Raw genomic sequence first — 25903 nt, forward strand, 5'->3', positions numbered from 1 at the left:
ACAGTTCAAATAACACAGGATGTTTTTGTAAATTTGAAATATTTATTTATTTGTTTCTATGAGTCTGGCTTTGAGCAATAAAATCTAAAATTAATTCAGACTTTATGTTACTAAAACATACTGTATATGCATATTCTGTCTTATGTATTTACAAAACATTTCTTCATTTCTATTATATTAATATACTGCATTTGCATTTTGCAGACAGACATGTGTCCCCAAAACATGTCTTAAGTATTATTCAGGATTCTTCATAATGCACAGTTTCTTTTTGCTCAGTTCAGCATCATTTCTTTGTAAGTGATATGATTTCTCCAGTGTAAGGCTCTCTGCTCACAGCTGTGGGTTTCCCGACCTTAAAAACAAAAGACAACCAACCTTAATATCAATTTATACGACAATTGTCAGCCCAAAACAGAGAAATATTGTCTTACCTTATCTCTCTGATTAATTCTCTTATACACAAATTCAGAGAAAGGTTTTCGTGGGATGAACCGTCCCTCGCCCGGTTCTGCAAACAGCTTCCCGTTTTCATAAACCACCTTCCCTCTGGAGATAGTGACCACCGGAAGCCCATGGCATAGCATACCTTCAAAGATGTTATAGTCTACAGCCTGATGGTGCGTTTGTGCGGAAATTACCCTAAAATAACACAAAATGATGCAATTTACAACAAAAGACAACATTTATTATCTTAAATACTAAATTAATATTTACAACATAACAAGCAAAACTACTGTATCTTGAAATGCATTAATAAAATGCTATATCTGTACACTCTAAATGCTGGGTTAATTATAAATGTATAACCCAGGGTTGGGTCAAAAAGAACCAAACCCAGCTGTTGCATTAAATTAATCTAGTAATTGTTCTGATTTGACCCAAAAATGGGTTAAAACGACTCAGCATACAGGGTTGTAATTTAAAGGGATAGTTCGGCCAATATATATTTGATATTAAACCCATGATTTACTCACCCCCAAGCTGTCCGAGTTGCATATGTCCATTGTTTTTCAGACAAACACATTTTTGGAAATTTTAGAAAATGTTTTAGATCTTTCAGTTGATTAAATGTAATGTTACGGGGTTCACGACCTTCAAGTCCAAAAAAGTGCGCCCATCCTTCAAAAATTAAATCCAAACGGCTCCAGGATGATAAAAAAAAGGTCTTCTGAGGGTAATCCGTGCGGTGTTGTTGTAGAAATATCGATATTTAAAACTTTATTAACGAAAATAAATACCTTCCGGTAGCGCCGCCATCTTAGTCGCGTCCGCATTCAGGATGAGAGCTTACGCAGCCTACGGAGGCTACTCTGCTGCTGCTCTGTGCCCCCGCCCTCCGAATTTGTCATACGTCACTAAGAAAAGTGCGTACACTACGCTAATACTCTCTCCTGAATACAGAGGAGTCTAAGATGGCGGCGCTACCGGAAGGTATTTATTTTCGTTAATAAAGTTTTAAATATGGATATTTCTACAACAACACCGCGCGGATTGCCTTTAGAAGACTTTTGTTTATCATCCTGGAGCCGTTTGGATTTAATTTGTGAAGGATGGACACACTTTTTTTGGACTTGAAGGTCGTGGACCCCGTAACATTACATTTAATCAACTGAAAGATCTAAAACATTTTTCTAAAATATCCGAAAATGTTTGTCTAAAAAACGATGGACATATGCAACTCGGACAGCTTGGGGGTGAGTAAATCATGGGTTTAATATCATTTTTGGCCAAACTATCCCTTTAATCTTTGCTGGGTTGTTTTAACCCATTGTTTGGTCAAATAAAAAAAAATCTGGGTTAATTTAACCCAAAAGGTTGGGCTAATTTAGTTTGCTAATCAGTAATCTATGAACACAGCAATCTAGTAACAAAGAATATAAAAATTTTGCACTTAAAAGTTTGACATTACTATTGCAAGTTATAGCAACTCATCACTTGGCAAGATAGTTGAAATGACTTTGCAAAAATATTTTTTTTTACCATGTAGCAGTTATTATGCGAAATGCTTTTAATCACTACCCAATAACAAAGTCACTGTCACTAAACATGTTTTTTCATCATTTTAAGTGAAAATTTGTGAACTGTATGCTGGGCAAATGACGTGCTGTGTATTATTATTGCAAATAAAAAAAATACATTCTGTGATGAATGCTTTTTATAGCGCCCCTTTTATTAGGATTTAGCATGCATTGCATACATTGTAATGTATTTACAAATAAATGCCATCTCCCCGGAATGATGTAATCTCACTTATAGTTTCATTAATCAACACAGGACACACATTAACCCATCTGCGGTATGCACTTTTTCCAAATCTGTTGTTTGCCATATTCAGCCTTTTCTGTAGTGCACCGCTGATGGATCAGCACACTTCAATGAATTACCATAAGACTTTTATACAGTATTTCTGCTGATGTTCGTCATTGAAGATTGACTAATAAAACAACAAAAAAATGCTTGTATCTTACGAAGCCTATTTAGTAAGACAGTAACATTTCAAAAAAAAATTTAAACAATCAGCAAAAATGAGTGAGCAAAAAAAAAAACAGTATATTAATTTTCATACTGGCGCTGAAAATGTTGTTGATTACACAAAACTTTTCATTAAATTGTTGTACTGTGATTAATAATGATGCATGCATATACTGTCTGATGGCAGGTGAAGCCTTTAAATGCTGCATTTTTAATACTTTGAGACATAAACATTTTCTAGCAGTACAAAGTGATGAATGCAACCTGCAAGTGTTTTTTGTCTAAAAATCACTGCAATCGCATTTTTTTATCTCCTGACATCTTTTGTCAGTTTCTTTAACTTAAAGGAAAACACCACCATTTTCCAATATTTTACTATGTTCTTACCTCAACTTAGATAAATTAATCCATACCTATCTTTTATCAGTGCGTGCACTTAATCTTTGTACAGCGTGTCATGAATTAATTAGCATTTAGCTTAGACCCATTCATTCCTTAGGATCCAAACAGGGATTAATTTAGAAGCCACAAACACTTCCATGTTTTCCCTATTTAAAGACAAGTTACATGAGTAGTTATGGTGTCACAAAATAAAAGCGGCGTTAAGCGGATAAAAATGAGAACTATATTGTATGGTGGAAGAGCACTTAGTTTGCAGCATTGCATTGTGGGTGAATCTTTCAAACATGGTAAGTAGCGTCACCTTTCTAGGTGACATCAGAGGTATTCAGTCCAATCACAACATACAGCAGGGGTTCTCAAAGTCCGGACTCCGGTCCGGATCCGGACCCGACGGGAACTTGATCCGGACCCGCGTCCACTTCATAGTACAAGTGTATTAATTTCCATGTGATTGATTAAATGTGTGGATTTGCTACTTTACAAATGCATATTAAACTTGTAAACCATTCGTTTAGTTTTCTTTTCTTTTTAGATTTAAGAGTAGTCCTGGTCCGAAAATAAAACGAGTTATTAAAAACTTTCCTGTGTCACGGTGTTAGCCATCACACCCAGATATTATGCACAGCTACTTCATGTACTACGGCTTTTGATCATTAAGTCCTTATCAATCTGAAATCACTGTTGGTTTGAGTCGTTTAAAACATGCATTTGAAAAAGCAACACTCGTCAAACATAATCTTTATACATATTCTTTATTATCATGAAAATACCTGAAAAGGTTTGAAGAACAGCAATATAAATATAACCTTAAGACATTTCCTGGAGCTGCGTGTGTCTAGTTCTTCGTCTGCAGCGCATATTAAGTTTCTGCCCGAGAGCGCCCCCTGGCTTTTGGATGTAGCGGTATTTCACCGTAATTCATTGAGAAAGCATAGCCAGCATGTTGTGTCCTAGTCTGTCCCCCCTATTTTTCCCTTCAGTGTAGTGTTTTTTATAGCGTTTTTATCACGTTATAAGTTTTATTATTTATATATTTAAAGTTTTAAATAAAGATCTATATGTGTGCATTTCTGTAATGTATCTGTATTGTTCTTAATGGTAAGTCAATTATTTTTACAGTATGAATCATATTATATGTATAATATATATTTATTATGTATGCAAACATAACATTTAAAAAACAACCAGTAAAGAAAAAAAAAGAAAAAGACAGACTATATTTTAAAAGAAATACCCTAATAGAAAACTGTCAAATGTATGAAATATTTAATAAATTGTATTATAAAATACATGATATTATTGCCTTTTAGTATAACCAATTCAAATCTTTAATCTTTCTAAATGTAACGTGATGAAAACGCTATAAAAACACTACACTAAAGGGAAACATAGGGGGAACAGAGTTTGACACAACAAGCATCATCAGCCAATTTATAGGTGCACCCCTAATTTTGGTCAGTGTCTCTGCCTACCAACCACACTTTTTTTGCCATGGTTTATGCATCTGATGGAAAACAAACAGTGCCATTTCTCTCATTAGGTTGCTCTGCATCTTGCACCTGGTTACTTTTGGCATATTTCTTGTGTTTATGTTTAAAAAATGTTTTTACTTTAAATGCAAAATACACTTGTAATGTTTTTCCCAAACCATTTGTGTTGATTTGTTATATAAACAAATGATTTACATAAAGTTATTACTATGCTTGACAATTTTTGTAGTAACCATTTTTTCCGGACCTATGAAAATGATGAGAATTCAGATTTGGACCTTTGAATGTAAACTTTGAGAACCCCTGACATACAGGTTAGCTGGTCAATCAGAGACAGTTTTGTACAAAATCTGTGCGTTTCAGGAAGACAGGGAAAACTGGGAAAAATGTACGTTATGTGGAAAATAATGTGTTTTTGAACCACAAACCACAAAAAACATAGTTGTTTTTGGCAATGAAATAGGTGCTCTTTAAAATTCACAAACTACACAATTATTAATCGCAATATGACGTAAAATGATAACTAAAAATAATTAAACTAATGAATTGGACATATCCAACGTGATATCATGAGAATACGTGTATTTTTAAGTTTCAGCTTTGTTGTACAATACGAACATTTATTTACATTTAAAACACACTAAAACATACAATATCGACGTTTTGACTAATACCTAAATTATTTACGTATTTACAGCTTTACAAACGTACAAATTTGTATGGAAGTTTTCCCTATTCATAAATATTAAAATCGCGGGCATTGGCGTTTCTTACTCATAACAATGACATGTTTTCAGTCATATTTTCTGACTTATTTATTTAAGACAGTTTAACCATTAACCGAAAGGAAATGATTATGATATTCAGAGAATTTCACAATATTTTACATTTTAAAACTTTAAAATGAATAGCATTTCTGTATTTATATATACTTTGTTTGCTTTGTTTGTCTCCTGTTGTCATCTATGCAATACGTTATTATTACTACTAAGCATTACAACAAAATACGACACAAATTCACAAAAGATGTAACTTTTATTCATTTGCTGTTATCCACATCTTTAAAATTCATACGATTGCGAGGAACAGATCCAAATTCAGCCCTTTATCGATCTTGATCCGAGTTCTCATCAGCAACCGTAAAGTCAGATCGCGCGTTCGTTAATGTGAATTCAAATATCGCGCCTCAAGAAGCTTTACGACACATTGCTTTACGACAGTGATATCAAAAGCTCATTGGCTCTTTGAGTGCCACGTGACATATTTGCGTCATTTCCATTTCCGTTGGTGTACGTTTGAAATGAAAAAGCGCGCCTTGAAGCCGGATCAACGCTGATCAAACTTTTGGATTAATAACTTTAATACTTCTCTTTAATTTACTTCATATAGTCCAGAGAGGACTGCGGCTGCAGCACATCTACATTTTAACTCTTTTGGTACTGATTTTGATATTCGAAATAAATAAGTTGTTGTGATTACACTTGTCTGTCTGTTATGATTTTTTAAACAGTAACGTTAAATGATTTTAATAAACTGTTTTGCGTAGGACTGTAGCACCTTAAAATATCTTTTGATTGCTATATTGTTACTAATATGTTCCTAAACATATCTGTCCATTACGTTATAAAAAGAATACATTACGTATTTAAACATTTTGTATAAAAAGAGTTTGGGTTTAGGGTAAGGTTTGGGGTAGGGTTAACATGTCGCTAAAATGGTTAAAAGGAAATTATACAGCAGGATTTATGGAAGGAGAGATACGTAAAAGTTTTACGTTTTTTAGCTGTCAAAACGTAATAATGCTATGTTTAAATGTTGTAAATACGTCTGCATTGTACATTTAGCATCTATTTAAACTTACAAAAATACGTTTTTTGTTTTTTAAAGTTACGTGTAAATACTACTTATTAACAGTCAGACCAGGCTGACATATCATTTAGGACTACAAATAAATAACTGTAATTTGGTGTCACAATTTCACAAAATTGATCGAATTTAAGTCACAACCTTGAACTTTGAATAAAAAAATGGAATCGTCGATGCTGCCACACCATTTTTTCACTGGCAGCAAGACTAACATGGCAGGGCATCTCCGGGTTCAAGGTCAGATATTATATTTCATTAAAGTCTAGTCTAAAAATGCCATAGCATTTTTTGTGCTTTCAAAAAAAAAAGAGGAAAAATCGAGAATCTAATCGAATCGTGACCTTAGAATTGAAAATGTAATCGAACTGAGGATTTGGAGAATCATAACACCCCTAGTAATTGGACATCTGAATAAAGTGCTCTACTATTTTTACATGTGAAAATTCATGGATAACAACTATAACTATAATGTACTTTGCATTAGAAACACTACTGTGACTAAAGAGTTTACTCAAACTGATGGATTAACCATTAAAGAAATATACTGTCAGTTTAGGCACAAACCTTACACTGGGTGGTGGTCTATTAAATTTGTTAAGCACTGTACATGAACATGTAATTCAGGTGATGGAGATGTTACTGCTTTCCATTGCTTTTCAGCTTTTCAAGATACAGTTATTCATCTTTAATTGTCTTATCAATTACACGAGCACTCCTTTTAACGCAGGTCTGTTCTGCAGTAAATTATAGCGGATTGACGTTTGCTGCATAGCTCACATCAGCAGTTGGTTATTTGCCTAGAGGGAACTAACCCAGAATCAGAGGGAGAAACGTGGCCCAGTTACATAAGACTCACAGTCGTCTGCCATCCTCATCCTCTGCTCTAATGCGTGCACTTTACAAACAACGTGTTCGAGCTTCACACTTCTTCCATATATGGCCACATCGTTCCAGACAATTCGCAGTATTGCATTTTGTCATGGCAACATCTGCAGTATCTCCAGCACCCATGGAACCTACATGAACTTGCACGCGCAGAAACACACAAAAATCTCAGGTATCCGAACATATAGCCATATATTTTAGGAGCTGCCTATATTCTGACACATTATGTGAAGTCCAAACATGCAACTAAAAACCCTCTGGGTATAAATAAGATGGATGACAAATTTTCTTAACATTTCTAGACTAAGACTAGTAGACCAGCTCATTTCAACTGAACACCATTAAAGAAATTAAGGTGATGTACAGGACTAAAATCGAAAAACTTTCAGCTTTCATGTGATCATAAATTTAATTAAACATAAATTTAAGCAGCCATGAAATTAAGAAATGTTAAAGCTGAAGCCCGTGAAAGGAGAAAACAAGGTTTTGATATTTAGGTGGATCTGTGCATTAAAGACAAAATAAACTTAAACTTAAAAAAACCAAAACATTTAAAGGGTACATTGACTATGATGACTTGCATACTTTAATATTTTATATTTGCTTTCTACTACAAAAATCAATTAATAGAAACTAGGGCTGTCACAATTAATAAGATAATAACGCGTTAACGTAAATTAATTTTAAAGAAAATTTTATTAATTTTATTTCTGACCCTAGCCTAGCACATTGTTGGATAAATTGAGACGCAGCCTTATGCTGCGTTCACACCAGTCGCTATAGAGGCCTCAAGCGTGAGTGATTTGAATGTAAAGTCAATGTGAAGACGCGTTTACCAGCGTCTGGAGGTCTCGCGGTGCGAATGAGGCGTTTAGCCTCGATGACTAGAATTTCACGCGCGGCTTTCACGCCCGAATGAAGTGAGTAAACTCAAAATGTTCAAGCGGCAAACTAGACGTGGTAGACGCGAATTTGACACCTCAAACGTGGCTGGTGTGAACCCACGGTTATACAGTAAATAGTCATCAAACGACAAAAATTATCATCATTTGTACGTTTTCTGAGAGGTGTATTGTCCTAAATGCTTAACTAATTTAAATGATGCGTGCCCATCCACCTATGTGTCTGAGATTTTGGTTTCGGTTTTAAAACATGCAGGAATTAGAAAATAAAGGACTTCCTTGATGTTAAAAGAGTTATTAAGAGCGTCAAGACTAGAAAACGATCTTCCTTGCAGTAAAAAGTAAGAAAAACATATATTAAAAGAAAAACATATATTAAACATATATTGCTATTTTTTTACTTTGTGTGTGTGCCAAATTTTAAGGTATGAATGCAGTGATTTTGTTTTTGAACCTTTAAAGGGGACATTTCACAAAAAAATTTTAAGATGTCAAAAAAGAGTACGTCTCCAGAGTACGTATGTGAGGGTCTGGCTCAAAATACCATATAGATAATTTATTATAGCATGTTAAAATTGCATTTTTTCACATGCTTGCAGAGAATGGTTTACCAAAACTAAGTTACTGGGTTGTTCTTTATCACATTTTCGAGTAGGGATGTTCATATCAGTGAATTTTCCCGACCGACAACCGCAGCTTATGAACCGAACATTAACCGTTAACTTATAAGATTTTAATATTAAGTTGTCATTGAGTAAAAATACAGTTGACGGTTTTCTGTGACCTAGTTAAAACAGAAGCAACCAGGATTCATACATTATCAGATATTCACGCAACATTACCTTATCAAAAAGCACGCAATCAGTCCAGAGGATAAATATACAAAGAGGGCAGATTGTCTCTTTTTCATCTACCACAGTGATCATTTCTAAAGCAGGACGCTTTTCAAAAAGTTTTTCTTTTGCGTCATCTTTCTCCGTTTGTGCAAAAAAAGAGATGTTTATGGTCAGGGTCAGAGGCCATCAGCGAACGTCTGTCCGGTTGTGCGCGAGACGGAGACGGAGACGGACCGCGTCATCTTGCGTCCATCTCCGTTCAGCTTCCAAACACGCACACAAATGATTTCTCATACAATTATTTTATAAATTATAAAATAATTAATTAAATTATAAAGTAAAAAATAAAGTCGCAAAATATGTATCCCCTTTATTTAGGCAACTAAGCCCCACCCACTGATTAACATTGAATTTGCATACAAGTTGAAAATAAAAATGAACGAAAATTAAAACGAAAATTAAAAACAAAAACAGAACATAAAATTAAAACTGAACTTTATATTTTAATTTTGTCCCTATTATTGCTTGGGCATGAATTTACAGATTCCTTTTCACGCTTGCCTTTTTATTTTAATATTGTCAGTCTTGACTCAAGATTATATTGAAAATGAAATGTCAAATCATCAATTTAATTTAATTTTTCAATTTGGCCGGAATGATGCTTCATCACGTTAAAAATGAAAATGAAATAATTTAACATAATGTTTTAATTTTTATTTTAGCATTTCATTTTCAAATTTGGGACATATTTTGCGATTTTATTAATTATTTTATAATTTAATTAATTATTTTATAATTTAATTAATTTATTAAAAAAGTCCAAAAAATACCTTCCATAGAACATCCCTATTTTCGAGCTTTTTAGAAGCACCGGGGACCCAATTATAGCACTTAAACATAGAAAAAAATCAGATTTTCATGATATGTCCCCTTTAAATGAATTTCTTTCTAAATTATTTTTGCTGACTGCAGTTTTACTAATAATAAACATACATTTGCATAAAGCTTCCATATTTGTCCATGCCCATGTTGATTAGAGTATTAAAAACTTTAAAAGTGTTAAATTAAGATAAATATAGAACAGATAAAAAATGTGCGATTAAGTTGCGATTAAAGGCGGAGTCCACGATGTTTGAAAAACGCTTTGGAAAAGGAGACCGGCCGACTTCCAAAACACACTTATAGCCAATCAAATCAAATCAAATGCCGGGTTGCGTATGTGTGGGGCGGGTCTATCAACAGAAGGTCCAGATTCTATTGGGGTAGGGGCGTGTTTGTTTGGGTGATTTCAAATATTAACATTGGCTTTTAAACATCATGGACTCCGCCTTTAATCACAAGTTAACTTATGACAGTCTAGATTAAATATTTTAATCGATTGACAGCCCTACTTCAAAAAATATCCCAGTGTAATATACTCATATTAAGCTGTAAAGGCTACCATTATGTTTCGTGCAAGGTGCATTTTGGGTCGATGAAGTGTAAAGGTTGTCATTAAATATTACTACAGTTTCCTATTGTTTGGAAGTTTCTCCTCTGTCCAATTGCCACGCCCACTTTGCTTTTCAGTTTCCCATGCAGCTCACCACACCTGTAATTAATTGGCCTCAATCACCCACAGGCTTTATCAGACAGCACCTGTGCACAGCCCCTGCCCTTCGTTCATGCTACATGGAGGATTTTTGTGTGGTGCTGCTGAGAGATTGTGTGCCTTGTGTGCGTTATTGAGTTATGTAAGTTTCCTTTAAGTTAATTATGAGAAAGTGAGCATTAATCTTTCATTACTTTCAGTTTGTCTGTTTAAATGTAGATTAAACGGTTTAATTTGGTTTATTCATGTGACTTTCTGTTGTAATTGTAAGATTATGCATTTGAGTATTTATAGGTTAATTATGGGGCTGACAATATTTCTGTATTGACTTTGTTTGTAGCTAATTTCTGAAATCTGAGTTCTTGTATATATGTTTGATTTCCTTCAGTTGTATTGTGGCCTTATGTAATTAATTGTATTCTATATCCTTTGTCTCCTAGAAACCACACACACACGCATACAAATACTTGCCTAATAAATTAAACACTCTGTAATTAAAGTGACTGGACTGGATTGTTCTTACCGACACCGCCACTGGTCTCAAGCCAGCCACCTACCATCCCTCTTAAACCTCCTTTTCATGGTCCTTCGAGCCGGAACCATTGACGACCAGTGGAAATGTCCAGTCACTCCCTGCCTTCCTTATTTCAGCGTCCTCACCGCCAAGCCTCGCGTCCTGCACGCTATGATGACTACGTTATGGAATATGATCAGCGGCCACAACATACTACTGAATTACCAGAGCCACCACCGCTTCACTCTGCAGACATTTGTGGTGTTGGACCTCAGTACCAATCACAGTCCGAGTCTGAGGAGGACCAAGAGCCACCTCAACTATCCAGTGAGGAGGATGAAGAGGAAGAGCCGGAACCACTGGCAGAGCCAGCAATGAACCCTCGCTCACCTGTCCCTTCTGGAAGAGCCCTAGCCCCTGAGTACCCACATGTCCCTCATGTAGCCCCAATTCCTGACTGTCAAACTGAGCTCTTACAGCAGTTACTAGATGAAGTAAAGAATCAAGGTAGACTAATCCACCGCTGCATGCTAGACCAGGGCCACTCTTTGCTGTCTCGTTCAGTACCATTCCCTGAAACCTTTGGCCCTCCGTTAGTAGCATCACAAGCCCAGCATGCTGCAATGCCACCCCAGGCTACCACTCGTGACACTAAGCCCTTTCCTGCTCCACCTCGGCAGCAGCTTCCTTATCCACCTCCTATAAGCCATGCCCCTGCCAGTCAGCCCTTAGTTCAGTACTGGCAGCACACGATTCCTTCTGACAATAGTCAGTTCCCTGTCACGGGTCAAGTCCCAGTCTCGCGTAACCCTTTGCTCCCAGCCTATATGTCATCTCAAATTCAGCCTAGAGCTATGGCCCACTCTGCCCAGCCAGCGTACCAGCCCCAAAATGTGCAGCCTCACCATCATACTTCTGCAGCCTCACCAAGCCATTTAGCCCCCCCTTTAGGCCGACTGCACCCATATAGTAAGATAGAAGGTCCCTCATTCCCTGATCTTACTAGAGAAGATGAAAGCCAATATATGATGTTAAAGATGGCCCTATCCAACCTGTTAGACCCAGGAGAGTCAGAGCAGTATAAATATCACATCTTACTGGATCACTTAAAGGTAGATCAGGCAAAGCGGCTTGCCTTAGCTTATGTTTATGCTCCAGATCCTTACACTCAAGCTATGCGGGCCCTAGATGAGCGTTATGGCCAACCCAGACAGCTTGCTCTCAGAGAGCTCCGGGCTTTAATGGAGATGCCTGCTATCCGTATAGGTGATGGTAGAGGCCTAGATCAGTTTTCCCTTAGAGTACAAGCCTTAGTGGGTCTCCTCCAGTCCATGGGTCCCGAAGGTCACTCTGAGCTTACCTGTGGCTCACATGTCGAACGCCTACTAGAGAAACTACCCAGTGAGCACTTTTGTCAGTTTAAGAGAAGCATCAGTTTGAGTAGACCAGGTCCCCTATGCTATAACCTCCTAGATTTTTCCTCCTGGTTGCAACAGGAAACACGTTGCCAGCCCAGAAGGGAGAGAACCCTTCAACCTGTCCGACCAAAGCCACCACCCTCTCACCCATTCAGAGCTACAGCTATACTCCATGGTAGCAAGACTTCCCAAGTGACCTTCCCTAAAGTCCAGATAGCTCCTCCTAGGGTCAGTCAGCTTTCCCTCAACCCCACATCCACGCGTTGTCCATTGTGTGCTTACTGTAACTCACCTGAACATCACGTCAGTAAATGTGATGACTTCCTCACGCTCACTGAAGATCAGAGAGCTAGTTGGATCACAGGACGGAAACGATGCTGGCGGTGTGCACGAGACCACTTTGCAAACCAGTGTGATCTGAAGGGACGTTGCAACCAATGTAATGGGAAACATCTGCAGGTCCTATGCAACATCAATCAGAGGCAAGTGCAGAATTTATACCTAGACCATCCTAGTGATTGCAATAAAGTGCTGCTAAAGGTAGTTGAAGTGACCCTACGTAATGGAAACAAGTCCTTAGACACGTATGCCATATTAGATGATGGGTCAGAACGTACGATCCTTCTGCATCCTGCAGCCCAGAAACTTCAGTTGATAGGAGAGTCTGAGAGCCTGAAGCTGAGGACAGTGAGACAGGATGTCCAGACTCTAAACGGTGCCACCGTGTCCTTCACCCTCATTCCAAAGGCCCATCCAAAGAAAACCTACGCCATCAGGCATGCTTTCACTACAGATCAGCTTTCCTTATCTGAACATTCTCATCCTGTGAAATCCCTCCAGCGGCGCTACCCTCATCTCAGGCAGATTCCCTTGAAGCAGCATGATAATATAAGACCCCTCCTACTCATAGGAGCTGATCATACCCACCTGATCACTCCAACACTGCCTGTAAAGTTAGGCCCCCCCGGAGCACCAGCAGCTATCAAAACCCATCTCGGCTGGACGTTACAGGGCCCTGCTAGAGATATTGTTAGCTCTCCCTCCATAAAGTGTCACTATATCTCCTTTAAATGTCCACCTGATGACATTCACCACAATGTGCAAAAACTGTGGCAGCTGGACACAGTACCTCTGAGGAACACAAAATTGGTTGTCCGTTCTAAACAGGACAGAGATGCACTTCACCAGCTGGAGACTCAAACCATTCGAATTCCTGTTGATGATGTCCTAAGGTATGCCACACCTCTCCTCCGAGCAGATCCCTGGCCCCCCTTAAAGGCCCCTAAGGAAGCAGTTATGTCCCGTCTTCGCAGCTGTGAGAGGAGACTTCTCCAAAATCCCTCACAGGCGGAAACCTATACCAGAGAGATCCAAAAGCTAGTTGATGCTGGGTATGTCAAGAAGTTGACTCTCTCTGAAGCAGCGGATGCCCCAGAGTCTTGGTATATACCTCATCACATTGTGCGTCATAATGGAAAAGACCGCATTGTATTTGATTGTTCTTTCTCCTATCAGAATCAATGTCTGAATTTACAATTGCTTCCTGGTCCAACCCTTGGGCCTTCCCTCCTTGGAGTTCTCCTTCGTTTCAGGCAGCACAAGATTGCCATCAGCGGTGACATTAAGTCCATGTTCCACCAGGTGCGCCTGCTACCCCAAGATAAACCCCTCCTGCGCTTCCTTTGGCGTGACCTAGAAATTAAGGCCCCTCCAACTATATATGAATGGCAAGTAATCCCATCTGGCACCACCGCCAGCCCATGCTGTGCCATTTATGCCCTCCAGAGGATTGCCAAAGATGCACAGGCCGATGAGCGTGTTACCTATTCCATACAACACTGTTTCTATGTGGATAATTGCCTTCAAAGTCTCCCCACATCAGATGAAGCTAAGGACCTCCTTCACTCCCTGCGTGCAACCCTCTCCTCTGGTGGCTTTGACATTAGACAATGGGCCAGTAATGACCCCAAGGTTATTTGCGATCTCCCTCCCGATGCTAGGTCAGACCAGGCAGAGCTCTGGCTGTCACACCATCCTTCTCTTGACCCCATGGAATCTACTTTAGGCCTTCATTGGAATTGCCATACAGACACCCTGAAATACAGGCATAGAGCCATTGAAGCTACTACTCCAACCATGCGTCACATCTACAGAGTACTTGCAAGCCAGTATGATCCTCTTGGTTACATCCTCCCCTACACAACAAGAGCCAAGATAATTGTCCAGCACCTGTGGGCAAAGGCAAGAGAATGGGATGACCCAAACCTTCCCCACAACATCCTAGAAGCCTGGCTTTCCTGGGAAAGAGAACTCCCTAATCTCTCCTCAATAGTACTCCCCCGTTGTTTTATACATTGGACAGCAGACAACCCCTCAGCCATCCTAGACCTGCACATCTTCTGCGATGCGTCAGAGCAGTCTTATGGCGCAGTCGCCTATATGCGCACTGAATATGATCAACAGGTGAATGTATCCTTCCTAATGGCGAGGTCCCGTGTTGCGCCCAAAAAACAACTCTCTATCCCTCGACTTGAACTATGCGCAGCCCTGATTGGAGCTCAACTGTTCAACCTCCTCCAAACCGAGCTCACCCTCAAAATCAGACGGGCTACTTTATGGAGTGACTCTACCACAGTCCTCTATTGGCTTCTCTCATACTCATGCCGCTATAAGGTCTTTGTTGGAACCAGGGTGGCTGAAATCCAGGAACTCACCAAAGGCCAGGAATGGCGCTATGTGGATTCCCTGAACAACCCAGCTGATGATCTGACTAGAGGAAAGCATCTATCTGAGCTAAGTGAGCCTTGCAGGTGGAACCAAGGACCTGCCTTCCTCCTGCAACCCCCTGACCTGTGGCCAACTAACCCCACAATAGATCAAGCTGAAGATCCCATAGAGTTACGTAAGCCCAGTTTCTGTGGTGCCGTATTTCTTAACCAAAAGCCCTCCATCTCTGACCCTACCCAATTCACCACCTTTCAGGATCTCCTTGACTCTACCGCTGCCTCCTATCATGGGTTGACAGAGCCTCCTGCAACACCATCAGCAGCAACCTACCTCGATGCAGAGATTGCCATCCTAAGACAGGCCCAGCTGGATTCCTTTGGAAATGATCTAGCATGTCTTCAGTCTTACAAACCCCTTCCACATTCCAGTCGTCTTCTCTCTCTTGCTCCAGAACTGGATTCAATGTCAGGTCTCATTCGAGTAGGCGGAAGGTTACGACAAAGCAATGACCTACCCCCTGATGTTATACATCCAGTTGTCCTAGACCCTGCCCATCCAATTACAAAACTTATAATTAAAGATTGTGATGACCACCTACATCATCCTGGGCCAGAAAGGCTATTCGCTGAGCTAAGAAGGAAATTCTGGATCCTGAGGGGTCGTGAGGCTGTCAGGAAACATCAGCACAGGTGTACTAAGTGCCAGCAGTCCCGTGCCAAACCCCTTATTCCCCAAATGGCCGATCTTCCTCCTGCTCGCCTACGCCTCTGTAAACCTCCCTTTTATTCCACCGGGATAGATTGTTTTGGGCCCTACACTGTGAAAGTTGGACGACGGAGTGAGAAAAGGTGGGGAATTATCTTTAAATGCCTGACAACTAGGTGTGTACATCTAGATCTACTTAGTCACATGAATGCAGATTCCTTTTTAATGGCACTAAGGCGCTTTATAGCGCGCAGAGGCAAACCTTTCGAGCTGCTCTCCGACAGGGGTACCAACTTTATCGGGGGCAACAGAGAGCTACAGGAAGTCTACCAATCCCTGACCTCTGACCTCCAGGCAGTCCTGGCTAAACAGAGAATCTCCTTCAAGTTTAATCCCCCCCACGCACCCCACTTCGGTGGGACGTGGGAGCGTGAAATTCGTTCCATCAAGATTGCCCTACAGACCACCCTAGGTGCCCAAGCAGTCACTGAAGAGGTGTTACGCACTGTGATGAGTGAAATTGAAGGTATCCTCAATTCAAAGCCCCTTGGTTATGTCTCTTCTGACATTGCAGATCCTGATCCGGTGACTCCTAACCTGTTGCTCATGGGGCGGCATGACTCTTCCCTCCCCTTAGTAACGTATCCTGACTCTGAGCTAAGCAGTCGCCGTCAATGGCGTCACAGTCAGATTCTTTCTGATCACTTTTGGTCCCACTTCATTAGACATTATCTGCCTTCTCTCCAGTCTAGACAGAAGTGGTACACTGATAATCCTAACATTCAAATAAATACTGTTGTTCTCATCCTTGACCCTCAGCTCCCCCGATCTCTCTGGCCAGTAGGGAAAGTGATTTCCCTTCATCTTGGTAAAGATGGCCGTTGTAGAGTTGCAGATGTCCAGGTGGGGGACAAACGGTACACAAGACCCGTTGCCCGCCTCATCCCACTCCCTGCCCTACCTGAACCCCCATGACTCTCCAATCCAGCAAATTTGCAAGGCAAATTTGGGGGCGGCTGTTTGGAAGTTTCTCCTCTGTCCAATTGCCACGCCCACTTTGCTTTTCAGTTTCCCATGCAGCTCACCACACCTGTAATTAATTGGCCTCAATCACCCACAGGCTTTATCAGACAGCACCTGTGCACAGCCCCTGCCCTTCGTTCATGCTACATGGAGGATTTTTGTGTGGTGCTGCTGAGAGATTGTGTGCCTTGTGTGCGTTATTGAGTTATGTAAGTTTCCTTTAAGTTAATTATGAGAAAGTGAGCATTAATCTTTCATTACTTTCAGTTTGTCTGTTTAAATGTAGATTAAACGGTTTAATTTGGTTTATTCATGTGACTTTCTGTTGTAATTGTAAGATTATGCATTTGAGTATTTATAGGTTAATTATGGGGCTGACAATATTTCTGTATTGACTTTGTTTGTAGCTAATTTCTGAAATCTGAGTTCTTGTATATATGTTTGATTTCCTTCAGTTGTATTGTGGCCTTATGTAATTAATTGTATTCTATATCCTTTGTCTCCTAGAAACCACACACACACGCATACAAATACTTGCCTAATAAATTAAACACTCTGTAATTAAAGTGACTGGACTGGATTGTTCTTACCGACACCGCCACTGGTCTCAAGCCAGCCACCTACCATCCCTCTTAAACCTCCTTTTCACCTATAGTAAATATTTATTTGTAGAATGTTTTACACCGCACTCCCACCTTCTTACCTCTCAGATCGTCTTTATTTTGATCATCTTTCATGTACTGATTATCATGTATGTAACTCTCCGGTTTAAAAAGGGCTGAACAGAAGACTTTAATGTTTGTGTATTTTTAATGGCACGCAGAAGTCAAGACCACATACCGCCACCATCTGTCTGTGTCCATTTAAAACATTTTCACATCATTTTACAAGCTACTGATTGAAGACTTGTTTATCATGTTTATCTTGCTGTCGCGCAGAATGGGTTTTGATTGGAACCCTTGACTCCCTTGAAAGTTCATATATTGTGATGTGATTAAAATTACGGCCTCTGAGTAAATAGATTAAAACTTTTCTTAAAACTTTAATTTCACATTCAAATACGTAGCCAATAGTGTTAATCTATTAAACCAAACCATACCATACGTTTTCATAAGTGGGGTACCCTTTACTATATTTAGACTTAGGCCTACATCGATTAGAACTCAACAGCTCTTTTCAATTACGCCATTTAAAAATTACCTTGTGGCCTTTGGGTCCCATATGACCAGATCGGCATCAGAGCCTTTAGCAATTCTCCCTTTTTGAGGATAAAGGTTGAAGATCTTTGCTGCATTAGAACTGGTGACTGCCACAAATCGATTTTCATCCATTTTGCCGCTGTGCTTTGGAAAGCAAACACACAGAATGTGAGTTGTCCTTGTGTTCATTTCACCTCATCTCCCAGAGCAAGAGGATCAAAGGTCGGTGCTGTGAGCAGATTTAACATCTATATATTGTGTGTAAATGATGACCGCTTCAGTAAATAATCCTGTATCTAGCACTGTGGTGTGTAATGTAGGGTTTCTGTGAGAATGAACTGACCACTCCTTTCTCCCATATAACAGACATTCTGTCCTCAACGCCATTGACTCCGTTTGGGATTTTGGTGAAGTCGTCTTTCCCGAGGGCTTTCTGGCAGACCGAGAAGGTGCAGTTATCTGTTCCTGTTACACTTAGATCATCACTGAAAGATATAACATTTGATCAATGTGCTTCATGCAGGACCATATTGTGTTCGATTTGGGTGTGGACCACAGACGTCTTACTTAAATACATGAAAATTATGTTATAACTTTCTCAACTTGATTTTGTGCTTTACATAAAATCATCCTGCATAATGTAAAGGACATTCTTTGAAAATATAACCTATCCTTGATATCCTTGATATCACCAGGTCATGTCAAAGATCAATATCAATGTGCAACTTTGATGCTCTTAAATCTTAAATTAGATTATGACATTTAAGCCTGGATTTCACAGAAAGGGTCTCAGACTAAATTCAAACCTGGTGCATGAATGATTTTCATACCTTCCCCTAAAGGTTTAAAACATGGGGGTGAATAGCTGATGACAACATTTAAATGAAATGGTTCCAATAAAGGCAGGGTGCATGATCTCTGAAAGCCAATGTTGACATTTGAAATCATCTAAACAAACATGCCCCTACCCCAACAGAATCTGGACCTTCTTTTGATAGACCCGCCTTACACATACGCAACCCAGGCACTGATGTAGACACGCCCCTTACTGCTGATTGGCTACAAGTGGGTTTTGGTAGTCGGCTCGACTCCCTTTTCCAAAGCATTTTTCAGATATCGTGTACTTTGCCTTTAAGATTTTTTAATGAAAATGTAAATAAAGCATATCTTACGTACTTTGCGAGCAGGTCCATCAGATATCCAGGTGTACTGGGGTCTGGTCTCAAGGGTGGACCCATGACAAACCCTGCGGCGTGAGCCCAGTCCTTATGCCAGTAGTTAGTGCCATCTGTACCGAGTCCAGCCGCAATGGGCTCTCCAAATACCACTCGACCTGACGGGAAACAAACAATTTGATGAATAACTTCTAAACTGTTTGTCATAGCAGTTTTACTTTATATGTGACCCAGATCTGTGAAAACCCCACTAAACCCAGTGTGAAATCAACTTTGATGCTCCAAATCTTATAATCAGACAGACAGACAGACAGACAGACAGACAGACAGACAGACAGACAGACAGACAGACAGACAGACAGACAGACAGACAGATAGATAGATAAACTTGTCTTGCTTTGTTAGGTCACCCACCATTTCTCCGAGCGTTGGCCACCACCTTGGCTGCAGATTTGCTCATGACGTGCACCACATACAGCGGACAGTTAGCAGCGTGAGCGATTGTGATGGCTCGCTGTGTGGCCTCAGCCTCCACTTCCTCAGGACGACACATCTCATGACCCTCAGGACCACTGATACCCAGAGACAACATACGCTTTGCACCCTGAGTGAGTGAGAGGTAACTGCGTCACACGGCATGCAAATTCAGCAGAAATTCTACAAATGTAATACAATATATACAAGGTCTACTCTATATTCAAAACAGATTTGCATTTCCTGAAGCAAATAAAACTCGCAAGGCAAAATAATAATTTCACACAGAATCATTAGAGATCCATTATAAAGAAATATCTGAAATTGTCTGTCTGTCTCCCACCAAGCAATTTTCTAATAGCCGTCCAAACAAAGCCTAGACATCTGTGGAAATTCAAGTTTATTTTGGCTAGAAGTGGGTTACTCAAAGGTAGTTAAGTTAACCTAGACAGTGAAATGCTTGCTGGGCAGTCTAAGGTATGAATTATAACACTTAAAGGTGTTGTGTGTAAATTTTAGTGGCATCTAGTCGTAAGATTGCAACCTGCAACTAACAATACACCCCTCGTCAAGGGGGGTCAAGGCAAATCATTCAAAAACGTACGAATGTGGTCGTATTAATTAATGCGAATTAGCCAACTCGTAAAATATGTATGAATTCTCATGAGATAGCGTTGGGCTACTGTAGACCAGCAACGTATGTAGATAAAAACGGCTCATTCTAAGGTACACTGAAAAAAGTTCTTAATTCACTTTACTCAATTTTTCTAAGGTAAGTGGTTGCAATCAATTTATTTCAGCTACATTTAAACAAAAGTTTTTTGGTTTTTTTTGCTATTCTAATTTTTTTTGTTTAAATGTAGCTTAAATAAATTGATTGCAACCACTTACCTTAAAAAAATTTAGTAAATTGAATGAATCATTTTTTTCAGTGTAATAAAAACAATACAGTTCATTATGTAAGGTCTTTATACACCATTGAAAATATAGTTATTTATATTATATTGCATTTCTGTCAAGAGATCCTTCTAGAAGTTACACATTGCACCTTTATGAATGAAATCATTAGATTTACATAAAAAATCATCTAATTTACATAACAACGTTTAAATGGAGTCGGTTTTATTTGGTTATAATGCCACCGTACTACTTTTGTGATAAAAGGTGTTTTTTGTTGTGCACCGAATTCCTCTTTTATAAAACCTGTTAATTGTGTAGTTACACTTGGCCAAAATAAACAAGTACAGCCCTCATTTAAACCAATTTACACATAATTTATGTATTTGGTGCCCTCCAGTGGAACTTAATTATATTTATTCATATATCTTGGGATTATTCTAAGAACATCAGGACAGCAATTATATCTAAAATTTATCAATATATTACTGAAATTAACTATTACAATCAATATTACAACATTATGATAATATTACAATATTTTTTCTAAACATGCATTGCAATAATCTGCCCAGATTAAAATTTCTGGTCAGTCACACTGGTTTAACTATTTTTCATTTATATGTTCATTTTGTATATGTAACCATGTTATGAATTTTTTTAACACAATTCTCAAAAAATTTGATGATATTAATAATCAGTCATTATATTTAAAAAAAATTAACTCTCGGAAAACACTCCCTGATGCTTATCATAAATATATCTGTCTGGTGCTAAATTTTGCCCAACCCTGAGTCAACAATCCCTACATTATTTCTGGTAACTTATTTGCCAGATTGAGAAAGTCAAAGAATGTTTTCACCAATATGTCATTCTCAAACCCTTGTCAGGGTTGCTGAGGAGTTAATGATTTACCACATGCACCGATAACATAGACACTCAACGTATCATGTCTTATGTGAACCGTTCTGATGATATTATTTAATCAGTGTTTAAATAATGTTTTTATGAATGACTCTCACCTCTGCAATAAGATCTCCATTCTCTGCGTGGACTTGAGCTATTGCTCCGATCTCTTTACACTGAGCGAACGCTGCGTACAGCTCACTGTCACTCAGCATGAAGACATCTTTATAAGCCATAAACATCTTAAAAGAGTTGACTCCTTTTTCATGAACAAGAGTCTCCATTTCCTTCTTGACCTACAGTATAGAGAAACTGACATTTTAATATGTGCTTGTCTTGTGAGATACCTAATCCATTTCACAAAATAAAACACCATTACTGAGAAAGGACATGCGCACTAAATAATTTTTAATTTGTTGTTGCTTTGGTGGTCGATCAACTGTACAGTAAGTATCTGTAAATGATTTATGATGTAACTAAAAGATGGGACTATATGACTTCAGTGCCGGTTGCATTAACATAGCCACTAACTTAAAACTGCAGTCTGAAGAAGTAGTATGACCAATAGGAATTAGCTAGGGGTAATTAATCCTAGTGTTTGGATTTATATTATACGCATACATGACTAGTTTAAGACTACTCATAGAAGTGTGTATACAACCAGCTTCAGATGGTCATAAGATCTCAACATGGCAGTAGACTAAACAGATTTTTATGTGCAGTGATATATGGTGTTGATGTCGTATGCCAGTCAAAAGTTTGGACAACCTTGACTGATCTGCTAACTTTAATAAAGTAAACCTTTCCCATGGTTTCACAGACAAGGCTTAAAGGGACACTCCACTTTTTTTGGAAAAAAAAAGGCTAATTTTCCAGATCCCCTGGAGCTAAACATTTGATTTTTACCGTTTTGGAATCCATTCAGCTGATCTCCGGGTCTGGCGCTACCACTTTTAGCATAGCTTACAGGTAGCACAATCCATTAAATCTGATTAGACCATTAGCATCATGCTAAAAAAACCCCAAAGATTTTGAATATTTTATCTAAAACTTGGTTTTTCTATGGAGCCCCTAAGGGGACATGGAGCAAAAATTTTATAAAGTTTATTTTCATGTGCTCAAGTGAAACTTTCATGTGCTCACGTGAAACTTTCATGTGCTCACGTGAAACTTTCATGTGCAGAATTTTTTTTAAAGTTTAGTTTCGCATGCTCACGTGAAGCTATCGCGCGAGCACGTGAAACTATCGCATGCTCACCTGAAACTATCGCGATCCCACATGAAAATGAAAGTTTCACGGGCTCGCGCGATAGTTTCACGCGAGCACGCGATAGTTTCACGCGAGCACACAAAACTAAACTTTTAAATAAAATTCTGCACATGAAGGTTTTGCATGAGAACATGAAAGTTTCACGTGGGACACATGAAAGTTTCACGTGAGCACATGAAACTAAACTTTAGATTTTTTTACTCCAGTGTCACCTTAGGGGCTCTGTACTTTTCTGTAGTTACATCATGCAACTTTTAATTTTCTGTCGGTCTTCGTACACAATATAACTAAGAGTCAAGTTTTAAATAGGAAAAGTATTGAAACTCTTTGGTTATTTTTTAGCCAGATGCTAATGGTCTAATTAGATTCAATGGATTGTGCAAAGCTATGCTAAAAGTGCTAGCGCCAGACCGGGGAGCTGGAAAATGGGCATATTTTAAAAAAAAGTGGAGTATCCCTTTAAGGCTAAACCTAGACCTAGTCCAGGCCTATAAGTGTTAACTCCTAAATTGGAGAAATGATTAAGCACACCTACTGTATACAAAAACTATGTGTATCTATGGTAAGCATACAGTGTCATCCCACCAGGTAACAGCCACATGCAGAGAGTAATCGCAGCAGACTTTGGGGTCGGCCGTTCTTCTCCATCGCTCATAGGCTTCCAGGAGTGAACACCCCTTCTGTGGGATGACAAAGTCCAGGATCATGGTCGTGCCTCCTGCGACTGCGGCCTGTAGATACACAACACTGTCAATTATTAGAGTGAAACATCAGCTTATATGTTAAACGTGTTAAAATGTAACCCTCTAATGCAGTGTTTCCCAACGTTTTCTCTGGCACGGCACAGTTTTGATAAGTAAAAAAAATCATAAGCCACACCACTTTCACAGTAAGCATTAACAGAACTGCACAAACTTCTATTGTAATGCTTAAATGACTTGTTAAACTAGAATATTATACTGTATTAAATGTGGTATTCACATTTAATGTGAATCTTGATCTTGTTTTGATGAACACAAAGATGTTATCCTGGCTGGATAACTGGTAGCTAGCTTTGAGGGCTTTTTCAAACACTGCGGCAGTGTTATTTTTCCATGCACAGTGGTTGGGAAACACTCCTCTAATGCATGCTGTCCACTGAAGTGCACTGATGTTTCAAAGATGTTTAACTTAAGTTAAAATGTTACAACCAAAGCTCCATGAGTGATAAGTGATTGCCTTTGACCTTTACCCATGACTTTACTCTTCATAATTGCGACCCTGGACCACAAAATCATTCTTAAGTCACACAGGTATATTTGTACTGTAGCAATAGCAAACAATGGGTCAGAATATTTTTTTTATGCCAAAAATCATTAGGATATTAAGTAAAGATCATGTTCCATGAGAATATTTTGTAAATTTCCTACTGTCAACATAAATTTTTTTTTTATTTATCATTAGTAATATGTGTTGCGAAGGACTTAATTTGGACAACTTTAAAGGTGATATTCTCAATATTCATTTTTTCAGATTCCAGTTTTTTAAATAGTTGCATCTCAGCCAAATATTGTCCTATCCTAACAAACCATACATTAATGGGAAACTTATTTATTCAGCTTTCAGATTAACTTTTACATTTGTGGCTGGTTTTGTGTTTTTTATTATGACAACATAAATTAAACATGTATTTATGATAATTACATTTTTTTATTTCACTGTGTGATTTAATCATTCCTTGTAAATCCTAGTACCATATCTAATAACATATCTTATTTGAAATATTAAATGCAATATTGTAGCAGTGTTTTACATTAGAAACAGAAAAAAGCCTAATAAATCAATTTAATACATTTAATATTGGATTTACCCACTTAAGAAACTATCAAGTTAAAGTTAACTATCAATTAGTGTCATAAGAAAAATACCATCAGTAATGTTTTAGAAATTATGTTAGACTTAAATAATTTTTTATCATAAGCAGGTTATAATCGATCAATAATGCCAGTGCATTAACTAATGTTAACTTTTACAATTTTTAATATTAAAAATATATTAGTAAATGCTGAAAATAACATGAACTAGATTAATTAATGCTATAGTTTCTTAATTGTAGTATTTTTCATTGTTCAGCTAATGCATTTACGAATGTTAACAAATACAACCTTATTGTAAAGTATTACCAAGTTTTATATATGTTTTATTTGCAGTTGTGCAATATTGTTTTAGGGAGTTTGTGGCCTGATTTGAATAAGAGATTTTTTGAATCATTCAAAGCACTAAATACATTTAACCTCCTAAGACCTGGTGTGTCCACATACGTGGACATCAAATTCTTTGTTGTTTGCAACATAATACTTAATTCTGTGTATAACTGGAACCTGAAGAAAAATATTTGGTTATTTTATTTATTGGTTCTTCCTAAACCCTTAGCTTGAAGAAATCTGAAAAAAGACAAACCAAAGCTCTGGCTTAGGCGGTTAAAAAACAAAAACAAAAAATACTATGCATGATAATTCAGAAGTGTTCAGACTTTTACAGTATAGTTGATGAACAGTGCATATTCCATCATTTTTACTTACTTTGGTACCAGTATTAAAGTCATCCACAGCTGTAGTGCCCATGAATGACAGCTCCATATGTGTATGTGTGTCTATTCCACCTGGCAGTACGAGTCTGTGAGTGGCATCAATGACCCGCGTACCAGCTGGCACATGCAGATCTAAGCCCACTGCACTGATAACTCCATCTTCAATATATACATCTGCTATCTCTGAGAAATCCTCATTCACCACCTTCCCACCTTTTATTAAAATCCTGCTATGATTTGTCATGATTCCCTGCTTTCAATTTCCACTAATTAGCTTATGTTAAATTATCCAAAAAAAATCTTCAGTAAACTTGGATCCCAGTGTTGAGTTAAAAGGGTGGTCTACTCCAGATACTGAAGCTCTGACTGTCTGACAATGTATGTGAATTGACTCACGCCCATTTCATTGCGAAATCTGCCTGTCCAGCCTCGTTCTGAGTCTGACATGAACATGAGAATGAGTCATCTTAGAGAATCGGTTCGTTCGTACCAGAGACAAATATAGGCCTATGAATGAAAACCGTTTTATTGATAATCAATTTAACTGCATTAAAACAGTAGGCTGAGTAGGAACCCAGA

The 25903-nt window shown here is 38.4% G+C and overlaps 1 protein-coding gene across 1 annotated transcript; it reads right to left on the reverse strand.

The window, feature by feature from the left end:
- Nucleotides 1-40: 40 nt before the first annotated feature.
- Nucleotides 41-25674, reverse strand: dpys (dihydropyrimidinase). Its single transcript, XM_065298722.2, has 9 exons — nt 25317-25674; nt 23328-23486; nt 21602-21781; nt 19623-19812; nt 19210-19366; nt 18377-18518; nt 18035-18177; nt 435-642; nt 41-355 (listed from the first exon to the last, which is right to left on the reverse strand). The coding sequence occupies exons 1-9, from the start codon at nt 25566-25568 to the stop codon at nt 287-289; spliced, it is 1500 nt and encodes a 499-aa protein (XP_065154794.1). The 5' UTR covers nt 25569-25674; the 3' UTR covers nt 41-286.
- Nucleotides 25675-25903: the final 229 nt, after the last annotated feature.

This window comes from Paramisgurnus dabryanus, chromosome 13 (assembly GCF_030506205.2).
Source record: "Paramisgurnus dabryanus chromosome 13, PD_genome_1.1, whole genome shotgun sequence".
In the NCBI taxonomy this organism is placed as follows: domain Eukaryota; kingdom Metazoa; phylum Chordata; class Actinopteri; order Cypriniformes; family Cobitidae; genus Paramisgurnus; species Paramisgurnus dabryanus.

Coding starts and splice junctions, on each gene's coding strand:
- dpys (XM_065298722.2), bottom strand. CDS start 25,568: ATGACAAATCATAGCAGGATTTTAATAAAAGGTGGGAAGGTGGTGAAT. Junction 23,487..25,316: donor ACTTTAATACTGGTACCAAA/GTAAGTAAAAAT, acceptor GTGTATCTACAG/GCCGCAGTCGCAGGAGGCAC. Junction 18,178..18,376: donor TTATATGGGAGAAAGGAGTG/GTCAGTTCATTC, acceptor TGCTTTCCAAAG/CACAGCGGCAAAATGGATGA.